The 11,904-nt window shown below is 34.8% G+C and overlaps 1 protein-coding gene across 1 annotated transcript; it reads left to right on the top strand.

Annotated features, from left to right (window-relative positions):
• Window positions 1–758: 758 nt before the first annotated feature.
• LOC123309943 lies at window positions 759–11,762 on the top strand. The gene is made up of 17 exons (XM_044893253.1): window positions 759–905; window positions 1,617–1,839; window positions 2,030–2,198; window positions 2,864–3,084; window positions 4,083–4,131; window positions 4,379–4,473; window positions 5,048–5,225; window positions 5,319–5,457; window positions 5,815–6,000; window positions 6,092–6,279; window positions 7,172–7,324; window positions 9,578–9,628; window positions 9,697–9,847; window positions 10,446–10,559; window positions 10,769–10,817; window positions 11,308–11,371; window positions 11,592–11,762. Exons 1-16 carry the CDS (start codon window positions 825–827, stop codon window positions 11,367–11,369), a joined length of 2,109 nt encoding a protein of 702 aa, XP_044749188.1. The 5' UTR covers window positions 759–824; the 3' UTR covers window positions 11,370–11,371; window positions 11,592–11,762.
• The last annotated feature ends 142 nt before the right edge of the window (window positions 11,763–11,904 follow it).

The raw sequence follows: 11,904 nt of genomic DNA on the forward strand, positions 1-11,904 counted from the left end.
TCTGCCTAACCTGATAAATTCGAAATGATTGTATCACAGGAAGTAAAATACGTTGAAAATGCTCATAAACCTGTTCACTGACAGAATTTCCTTCAGATGAGCCCGTAGATAGAGGAAAGAGAAGATACCGCATTGCGCAGCTACGAAGGAGAGCTCTCTGTGTCTAACATCAACTTGTTTTTGTTTACGTTTACCCCAATCCGAATGTATCTTTTTCGGCATATTTTCCACAAATTACACAAATTCCTGGCATTTCGACACCGAAATTCTTGATACTCAAGTCTTAAAACGCACGAAACACTATTACATCGAACACAAATACGATAATAAACATTCAAATATTGGGGTAAACGTAAACAAACATGGAGTAGATGCACAGTAAATGTCAACAAAAACATAGAGATGTTGGAGACACTTTTCTTGTTGTTTACGTTATCTTCCCCTTCCTCTATCTACGGATGAGCCCAATGAAGAAGCCACAATAAACCACATCGCACTTTATGGAAGTGCTCTACATGTAAAAAGGCTTTCGCTCGAGAGATCAACAAAGTAGGTAATTCGGCCAGATAACCACCATTAATTTTCTTTGTCGAACAAATTTTTTCGTTTTTATGAAATTTTATTCTAATAAAGATTTCTGGATAGAAACAGGCTTTTAATTGATTTTGTTATAAATAACACTACTGCTACCGATTATCTTTGTTGTGATCATTTTATGGATGGTTACAAAATAAATGTCATCGAACTGACATTAAAATTCAACATAACGTATTGAAATTTTGAAGAAAACTTGAAAAGTTTGATAGAGCTTATTGCAATATAAAATGCAAAGTGATTATAATGTCGAAAACGTGACTATAATGTCGTTGAATCAAATGTGTGATCTGGCCCTTGGTTTTGTAAACGTAAGTAATATTGTTATTGACCTCCACAAAGATGTGTTCCTAAATGTAACGTCATGATGAATGAATATATCCACGAATACCCGTGAGATCAGTGAATTGGAGATAAATTCGTATCTAAAACTGAAATCACCAAAACATAACATTATTTCATTGATTCCAAATTCAACGGATATTATACACAATTACTTTCAGTTTTCACATTTTCTCGTCTATTCGGAATTCTTTTGAATTCTCATGCAGACAGGAGAATGATTAGGTCTGTATATTCTTTTGACTATCAGCAATACATTTTCGAATTAAACTAAAAACATAATTATATGATTTTTACTAACATGAGTTTTAAAGCACAACACGTGTTTTGCTATCACAATAGCATCTTCAGGTGGGTGAAGGTAAACTGCCTTTACCCTTCACCGTGAAGATTCTATTGTGATAGCGAAGAACGTGTCACGGTTCAAAAACACATGTTAGTGTGAATATCATATATAATGCTGTTTTCAGTTAAATGATGGATTTTCATGAAGTATTGGCTACATCAATTTCAGATTCAGTTATCTGAAATATTAACAACTGAAATATTATTCTTCTCATTTTTCTTCGAGTTTTGCTTCGTTATTCTAAATTTCTTTCAGTAGGTCGTGATATGAGGTTGCATTTCCTTCTTGAGTTGAAATATAATAGTAGGTAATAGTTAATAGTCAACTTTTACAGCCTGGCATAATTCATTTTGATCTATTGCATCAAATGTTGCAAGCCATAATACAGCAGTGTAACCTAATCGATGTCAAGATTAAGATCGGAGGTGATAAGAGCGCGGAAATACAAAAATTCACAGCTGGTTCCCGAAAAACAAGTCAAGGTACTCTTTCTTCTGTGAAAGGAACAAATCCATTTTCAACTACAGAAAACTCTAAGGTTTCCGTACCTGAACAAGGTGAGAATCTTCCTTTCACATTATTTTGATTTTCTATCTTTGATCTACTTTTACTGACAAAAAAATTGTTTTTGAAATGCTTGAAATAGCAGAACACTGAAATCTACAGGTCCCCATTGTTCCTATCGCCATTTTTTGGTTCGAATAACCTGTCTGTATCACTCAGTATAATGATGTATTCATTCTCCAGATACGAATGTGATTATTTTGGATCAATCTTCAAACAAACCACTTGAACATACTGTATCCATATCTGTGGAGCAGATGCAATGGATAATTAACTCAATAGTTAATCTTCAGACTCAAATAAATGAAATGAAACACTTCCCTAATAACCAAGATATAATTGAAACGTTAAGGTGAGTATCTAAATAGTAAATACCATGCAATTTTCTTCTAACCAATTTTTGGCAGCTTTCAAATCAGGATACGCTTAATATTGAATTAATCGCTTATTTGTTGTTCTTCTTTCATATTTGACATAGTATATTACAGGTGATTGAATTTATATGATATTTCCGCATAGTATATTGATGCTGTATTGTTGGTTCAATACCCAGGGTCGCCAAAATGTTGTTTGCCGTACTAGAGGATTTTTACCGAATAATCATAGTTCACATAGCTGATAATATCGATGTTTTTTAACGTTCATCGTCCCTCACATAAGGTTATAACAAATATTATATGAACTCCTTGGTTATAGTAATATGTGCTTTCAACCCACCGTATGTCTTAGTTGTTTTGTTTCATTCGATAAAGAATCGGAAGGAAGTCTATTATTATGAGAGTTATTTTTATTGAAGTGGACGCCGTGGACGGAATAGCAAACAACCAAGCAAAACATTTATTAGTTTTTGCCGAAAACCTAAGCATAACTAATTGGAATGACGAAAATTTGCCCTGTGGACAAATTAAAGTTGTTTCAGAAACTGCATGAATAATCTGCTGGCCTATGATCTATATTTACGAACCGCTACTGTCCTTGATCACATTTAAAAAAATAAAATAAAATGTCAAATTCCAGAGAGAGTGGTCAATCCATGAGTGATTCAACCTTCAAAAAAATGTCCCAGAAAGCAACCGAAAGTATAGGTGGCTCTCAAAAACAAATGAAGCGTAGTGTGAGTGATACACCGTTGGTGGACATGTTTCAAATATCGAGTCTAACGAAAAGAGTGGATGCTGCTGAGGATTCGATAGCGAAATTAGCTAGCTTAGTTGAAGATTTAGCACGGGATTCTCCTGGTAATTTCACCATTTTCAACGTGAAGACTTCTCTGATTCTTGTATACCGGGTGGCCCACCCCAGACGCGGCTCTCATTTTGAGGGAGTAAATGGAGATATTTCGAAAAATTTTTCTTGTGGTGTGTGTAGGATGTCCCAAAGCACAATCTAAAATTATTGTGACATATACAGGGTGTTCGAAAACAAAAATATAGTCCAAAGTTACACTTTTTGAAATGTAACACTAGATGAAACTAGTTACGCCAGCGGTACAGACAGAGTTTTCTCGAGTAGATAAGTTGGCTACTGCTACATATAAAAGAAAATTTCAACTCTGGAATATACATAGTGATCATAATTAATTCTCAAACATCATCTACAAATAATCGTCGAAAACTTTCTTATTTCAAATGGCACACCCGGTATTTCTATATCTCGTAAAAATTTATTTCGAAACTATCTTCATAAAATTCTCCTACATCTGAACCTGATAGTTTCTGAGCAATTTCCGATTTTTAATTCAAAACTAGTAAACCATTTTCGCCATTATCTCGTAAATGGTCCTTCTAAGGTATAAAGTGATCTGAAGAAGATCATCATAATTTCAGCTTGCCATTCCATTTTTGAGGTCAAATGACAATAATTTTAAATTGTGCTTTTGAACACCTTACACACACCACAAGAAAAGATTTTCAAAATATCTTTATTCACTCCCTCAAAATGAGCGCCGCGTCTGGGGGGGGGCACCCGGTATAATTGAGGAAACATATTTTCTCGCCCTTCTGCGGAATCTTCAGTATTTGGAAAAAAGGCTATTTTTTCCTTTGAATAATCCTATATCTATGGAATGCGTCAATCATGTCCGACTCTAATCTAAGTTGGAAGCTTCTGACATTATTCATAATCAACCACCAATAAATATCAATAAAACTCCTTGATATCTTGATCTTGAGTTGAGAAAAGAGACATGAAATTTTACCTAATATAAAATATATCAACCATTAAAATCAATTTTCAGGTTCTAAAGGACACCTATTAGAAATTGAAAGTTTATCGGAACTGAAAGGGTAAGTAATTGCATATAGCACAAAATTTCCGGGAAAATCTTGTTTTTTTAACTATTAAGTTTCTGACCATGCACCTAATAACTATGGTGCAGAGGGCCATACCATGGAACTCAAGTTTTGTAGGACAACAATCAACATATCAAAAATCAGAATATGTATTTCAAAAACAACTTAAAATCTTTTAGGAGAAATTAACTTGTCTATTTATTTCGTGTAATTTGATATAATCATCAATGTTGTATTGCAGGGAGTCAATAGCAATCATGGGTAACAGGAATGCATTAGAATTACTAGCAAAAGAGGTGCAAGCCTTAAAAAGAACTATATATAGTGAAGAAGATGGTAAGTACCTAATGAGAAATAGAGTTTCTAATAACGATAGAAAAATATACTTCACGTTGCTTTTACGTAGAGCAGACAATTTCGAAAACTTACTTAACTTATTTCTGAAGAAATTCGATAAAAAACAATACAATTTTCTAGTGAGAAAGGAGCGAGAAGACTGCATCATCCATAATTGCTCAGAGCGATTCTTTACTTTGTACACTGAATTCACACTCTTTTGTGATTTGGAATATGAATCAGAAGATTTTTAATTTTTGGCTAGTGAATTTTTTGTAACTCATATGAGTTGAACTATTGGTAGTTGAAAAATGCCTCTCTGGTAGTTACAAAGTTTAATGGATTCAGGGAAGATTCTCGAAACACTAATGATTTTCATAACATTCAAATCATTCAAAGTTGAACATTCAAGAAATAAGAAATATTTAAACCAGTTATACCCTAAATTCTTATTAAAGAATTGCTGAATGAAAATTTTCCATCAGAAAAATTTGTGTACAAGATGAAGACTCACCCTATAGTTACCCAAACTGTATAATCATGCTTCAATCTCCAATAATTTATTTCTCTGAAGAAATAGGCTCAGTGGGACCTAACTTACTGACAAAGATAGCTGCAGTTGATGTTAAACTCAGACAAACTTTAGATCAAGTTGAAATTCTTGATCGATTGACATCGGAGCAACTATGTACTTTGTTTGGACAGTGCGATGGACTAGAGAATTCCATCATTCATCTGGAGCAAAAACTGATGTGAGCTATGTGTTCTGAGATTCATTGGAAGAAATGCATTTTCAAGAGATCCTTTTCAGATAGAATAAATTGAACGATTTCATATAATTACAGGGATATTATCACGAGCCACAAGGCTCCCTTGATGTCGTTGAATGAAAAATATAATGAGATGAGAGATCAGGTTGATAATGTTTTAGTAGAGCAGAAGAAGATAATGGATACCAATGCTCAGAGAGAAATGAAAATTAATGTAAGTCTCGAAACGGTCCTTCCTTGAAAGAACAAAATGATCAGTTGCAAAATGGCGTAGGTACTGGTTACAAATTTTAAGAGAAAAGAAAATTCAGAAAATATCATTTAACAATCGTGGTATTTTAATCGCATATCACGATATTCATTCCAATTCTAATTCACTGCATTCCTTGCCGGTTATGTATAATAAAGCTACCATTGATCTTCATTTCTTTAAAACAATTTTTGATATTGATTTTCATCTACTTATTTCATCTAAATATTCCGAATAATATTATAACACTGTCTGGTTCTTATACCTCACTCTTTTTGATTAGTTTACTGCTCAATATTTTATTGTATATTTCTCTTTTAGTCTCTGATCGAGCAGGTCGAAGTTTTGAAAACTACCAAAGTGAATCAAGAACAATTTGAAATCGCATTAGAGTCAAAATTAGATGCCGATAAGATTCTGACCAAGGTTTCCCAGGAGAAATTCGATAAAACTTACGAAGAACTCAAAGTGAACATTGATGAAACCATAACTAAGCTTAGAACACAGGTGACCATAATACTCTCCGAAGATCAAAATCCTGCGTTATGCTGGAATGACGAAAATGTTACAAAATTAAATTTTTCTGTATCGGTTGTAGGAAGATATGTGGCAGAGGGCACTGATAGAATTACAGAACGAGATGGTTACCAAACTGGAAAAGAATGAGCTTACCGCGTTGCAGGAGTTTGTGAAGGGCAAACTGAAAGTTCTAAGGGATAAAGTGAGGTCTATGAAGATTTACCAGTCTGAACAAGAAGCAGCAGCTACGAAACAAGAACTCATCAAGTGGGTAGAGCTGTTGTTATGTTTGCTAAATATTTAATTGATCTTCAAAATGAGAACACCACCATTTTATCGTGTTTTCAAAAGCCAGCCTTGTCATTTATGTAGTTACATTAGTACATATGATAGAATATGACCCAAAATCTCACGTTATATTTTTCTCCGAAATCGACTCGAAGCAAACTGTTCAATATAGGCTTCTCAGGAAAAATATCAAAATCATAATTGTACCTACTCTTGGTGGATTGAAGCAGATACTCCAAATTTATTATACAGGGTGTCTGTAAACGAATGCGAAGGACTTGGGGATATGATTCGTCAATGAAAATAAGCAGGGGTAGTTTCTCCCTTCCAAGATACAGCTTTTGGAAGAGGACGAGTTGAAAGTTTTCAATTTTTTTAAGGGTTTTAAAAAACGCTGAGTCATCATACATAATATGAAGAACTAAGTAGATGTTACTCACACAATCTTTTTAGATTTCATAACTTTATTATCCTTATGATTTTCCTTCAAGAACTGTTTTCGTGAGTTAGATTTTCAAAAAATAAAATTCTCTTATGGTTTCCCATTCAATTCTGAAGAAAAAAAGTCTCTTACAAATTTTCTCTGCCTCATACACCTTCGTATACTGCTAGTTAGTTTTTATTTATTCCGAGAAAAGTATCGACTGTATCGTAATTTTGCAACAGAATTTTTTTCTCCAGAATTGAATGGGAAACCATGAGAGAATTTTATTTTTTGAAAATCTAACTCACGAAAACAGTTCTCGAAGGAAAATCATAAGGGGTTGTTATTTCCACCCCTAATAATAAAGTTATGAAATCGAAAAAGATTTTGTGAGAACCATCTACTTACTGAAGATGGTTATTGAAGTCTTTTGCTCCTTTGTTCTAGGAATGTGAAATGCCTCTCTTGTGATGCAGATGTGTCAACAAGGACGAGAGTAAACCCTCGAGACTATCCTAGATCCCCCGTTCTGCCACCCACCAGAACAATAGCCCCTTACCTGGCCTACGAACTGGACGTCATGAGAAAGCAGCAGAGAGGGTAAAATTGAAAGCAATTTGACTAATTAGGTTTATAAAGACAGTCATTATCCAGATATATGTTATCTTTGAGGTTATATGGTCGCTGATCCCAGGTTTGTGCATGGTTGTGCAGATTTGGATATCTGAACATTATAATATAAATGCATGCATGGAATGGATAATAAATAAACTGCTCCACAAGTGTTAGGGATATCGTTTTCAATTGATATCATAAGTATGTAATCTTCGAGAAAATCGCTGTAAAATCATTAAAAACTGAATAACAACTTGAATCGATCCAATAAAAATCAGTATGAGACATTTCGTCAATCTGGTCCTCTTTTTTCTGAAGTTTGGTTCATTGCATAGGCTTCATGAATGTTCTTATTTTGAAATGAAGTCAGTTTATCAAAGGCTTCGATTTGAAACGAGTTTTCTTAAAATGCCAAGACATAAATTAACAAACGCTGAGGCTAATAGGGCTATTGGAATGCTACAGGGTGGCCTAACTCAGGTTTTTGTAGCGGAAAGGCTCCTAGTCACCCAAAGTGTGATATCTCGACTTTGGAATAGGTTCAGAGAGACAGGTTCCGTGTTGGAAAGACCAAGGCTTGGTGGGCGACGAAAAACAACACCTGCTGTGGATCGTTTCATCACCGTTTCGGCGGGAAGAAACCCTACATCTACATGTAGAATGCTACGGAATACTCTTCAAAATGCAGATGGGGTCCAAGTTTCCATCTAAACCATTCATTAAGAGGAGTTTCATTAACACGTGACCATAAGCGTCAAAGACTGGAATGGGCAAGGCAACATATCAATTGGAACGATCAATGGCGTAGTGTCCTTTTCACTGATAAATCCAGATATGAACGATTTTCAGATTCTCGAAGAATAAGGGCATGGACAATCCCTCGTATACCCCGTACTGGTCGCTATGTCCAAGAAGTCCATCAAGTTCTGAGGGGGTAGTGTTATGGTATGGGCCGGGATATGTTACAACGGGCGCACAGATCTACACATTTATCTTGGGAATATGACCGCCTTACACTGTAGGGAGCATGCCATTGACAATGTTGTGCCAAATTTTCACGCTGCTATTGGTGAAACGATAACGCTAGACCGCACCGTGCAGCCATAGTTGAGAATGCGCGCGAGGAGCTTGGTATTCCACATTTACCGATACATCCGCACTCACCAGATTTGAATTACATAGAACATGCATGGGATATGCTCCAAAGAAGATTAGATAATCTTCAACCTACCCCAGAATCCTTAAATGATCTGATAGAGCTTCTGCCCCGTTTATGGAACCAAATTCCTCAAGAAATATTCAACAACCTCGTGTGTAGTTTGCAGAGAAGATGTCAAGCTGTTATTGATGCCCGTGGAGGCCATACATTGTTTTGATAGTATATTAAAATGCTTGAATTCCCTGGGAATAAAATTTCTTTATTTTACTCGATTTTTCTTAACCACCCTGTATACGCTGCAGACCTACAGGCTAAAATTAATTTGCAACTTGATATCATATTAATATGAATTTTCATCACAAAAATCTTATTTTAACTATATTTTTTGCAATTTACGTCAATATACCTATCTCATGTGGAGCAGTTTATTTGTTGTTGTCGAAAGACTCGAGGGAGATATTTGATTAGTGTTGCCAATCAGAATTGAGAAAGTGAATTGTTTTCACATCAATTTTCAGTGCGAAAAGAGAGTAAAGTATATTAATTCATCCATGTTACGCTAGACAGAGGAGTACATATCGGATATGTGGACGACAACAAATGTGTAGCACTTAAGATGACTGAAAAGGTGTATGCACTGATTAGATTCTGTTTTTCCAATTTTGAGAATAGAGGATAAATTTTGTTTTTCGCACACTCTTTAAAGACTTCCTGATGCGACAATACAAATGAATTTCACCTTCTGTATATTTTTTCCAATTTAGAACAATCTACACCACTGGGTTTTCCAGAACGTATATTTCATTTTCAAGTTAAATCCTGGTGGAATGACGTCAAAATTTGACGAATTTTGTGAAAAGCTCCTCTAGTTGTTACACCCTGTTTCGTATAAAACTATAGTCTTATTATGAAATTTCAATTTATTCAATCAAATTTCATCCCGAGCATTAGAAACAAGCCTCAACCTAATTTGCCGCATTTCATTTTATTCTACTTTTATAATGGAGTGAAGAATGGGAGCTTCTGTTTCATCCCTTGAATGGAATGCGCCACACACCTATATTTAACGATTGTTTCAGACAAGCCTACAGTAGAAACATGCATCACTTCGAAGCTACCGTCCGTAATAAGTAAGTATCTACAGAAAACTATGAAAGCCTGTTCTCATTTCATTTTCCCTCCCCTTCTTCCATTCAAGGGAGGATAGATTCGAGAATCGCTATTGCGGTGGCCCCCACACAGTCACTACGCCTGTACAAAGAGTCACCCGACTGGGACACTTTCTGGAACAATGGGGACCAGAGATGGAAACAGCTAATGAAAATTTCATAAAGGGCACGGACCAAAAGGTGATATTTCATTTTGTTCAGTCTATTTTTCTACGTAATGGTGAATGGCAGATGTATTAAGTTAGGCAGAAGAATGCATTTTGTACATAAGGGAGCATTTAGCGGATCCGAAGCACCTCTGCAATAATATTAAATTTTTTTATTAAGGTGGTAATTTTCTACAACTCGATATAGTTGTTTCTGAAATTAACATGAAAAGCGTAAATTTTTTACATTGTTGGCTACTCAGATTTTTCTACATTTTCTTGACGATGAACGCCCACACATCAGATTTTATGATGAAAGTTGAAGTTGAAATATTTTTCCCAACAAATGACAACAACTATTAGTATGGTTTTCTGTATATCCATTAGTTTATTTCAGGGAGAATGTTTTACCATGGAAAAACCAATCCAACATCGTATAACGTAACGTGGTGTAGTAGAAATTTCTATTTTGTAGAGTTTTTTTTGCGTATTTTAAGTAGAGAAACCTCTGAATCTTCTATGGGGTGTTTCAGGATTGTGCATTTATTCTCTATAGCATCTTTGTTTAAACACGGTAAATTTTTGAGGGAAATTTTTTCTGGTAGATGGAAATTTCTAAATCTTGATTACAGGTATACCTTGGAGGCATGAGGTCTGGTAAAGGACAGGCTGCAATGAGGGTCGAAGGAGATATTTTGAAGGATAAAAAGGACCAACAAGAAGAAGTTCCAGAAAAAGATTCGATGGTAAAAATTCATTTTTCATTTAATCATACCAAAGATTATATATGTATATTGAGTAGAAAAATGAAAACAGAAAGTTCTGCGTTGTATCCTGGAGCAAATAACATTCGGCAAAACTCACAGTCAAGAGTAACATTCATTTCAACCTTATTCTGTAATTTTAAAATTATATTTATCTCTTCATAATGATATAATGTTTCATATTTTTCCAGGTTTCAAAAAGTGATATGGACAGAGAAATGAACGGCTCTATAAATTCAGGTGCGAAAAATTTGCAATTTTATTTTCTGTGCACAATACAATATTTATCTCAGACCGTCTGTTCCGATATTCCTGAACAGTACTGTCAGTATTTCAGAAACGATGCCTATTGGCCCAGTCGTTCGAGTTCTATTGTTATTCGATTGCGGGCCAGTACTAACAGCAATATCGGAACAGGCCCTATATAGAAATCAATTGGAGATATGTATTTTATTTAATATTCTTAAGATATCACATCAGTATTATTATTCATAACCGAAACAATACTCTATACCCTTCGATTTATCTGCCCGCCCATGGGCGCCCGCAGAAACTTTTCTCAGGGGGGGCAAAATATCATCAACGATTAGTTTTACTGAAAGAAAAATTTCTCTAACGGTGTCTATCAGAATCTCAGGGGGGCCGTGGCCCCCCCTGCCCCCCCCCTGCGGGCGCCCATGTGCCTGCCATTGTTTATGATGTTGTAATTATTGACCTGTTTTCTCCACAGATGATGACAAGCTATTTTCCAAGAAGAGATCTACGAGTGGTAATGGTTTGGTTGATAAATGACCGTAAGTAAGGATTTCACAGAATTGGTAAATTTTAATTATTCAAAAATTAGAAAATGTTTTCATTGATTTGAATTGATTATTCATTTTCTTTCAGTTGATAAATATAGTTATATATTATTTTGATAGTTGAAAGATCTATAACTTTCACGATATTTATTGGATACACATCCATTGAAGTTTTTTGTCGTTGCGATTTCATAATAAGGATCTTAATTTACAGGACGAGTTTTTCAGACATGGCATGACATGAGGTCCAAGGCCAGTATACTATTTTATTTATTTTTTTAAGTCTTCAAAGTATTTTATATGCATATATTTATATTATATATGATTTATAGAGAGTATGAACTCACATGTAATAATAAAAATATATAAAAAAAAACAGTTGTGCATAAAAAAAATGTTTTCTCTCATCCTCAACTACCACGAAACACCTTCATTTCAAATAAAACTCTTTATATTCCAATAATTTATTGCGTGTTGAATTACACTAATTCCAATAAATGATCTATTTGACAGAGACTATAGGGAGA

This window comes from Coccinella septempunctata, chromosome 3 (genome assembly GCF_907165205.1).
Source record: "Coccinella septempunctata chromosome 3, icCocSept1.1, whole genome shotgun sequence".
Classification (NCBI taxonomy): domain Eukaryota; kingdom Metazoa; phylum Arthropoda; class Insecta; order Coleoptera; family Coccinellidae; genus Coccinella; species Coccinella septempunctata.

What these genes read in the sequence shown, in the direction of transcription:
- LOC123309943 (XM_044893253.1), top strand. Translation starts at nt 825, where the DNA reads ATGCAAAGTGATTATAATGTCGAAAACGTGACTATAATGTCGTTGAAT. An exon ending in TTTAGCACGGGATTCTCCTG is followed by an intron (nt 3,085 to 4,082) that starts GTAATTTCACCA and finishes ATCAATTTTCAG; the next exon opens with GTTCTAAAGGACACCTATTA. An exon ending in ATGAGAAAGCAGCAGAGAGG is followed by an intron (nt 7,325 to 9,577) that starts GTAAAATTGAAA and finishes CGATTGTTTCAG; the next exon opens with ACAAGCCTACAGTAGAAACA.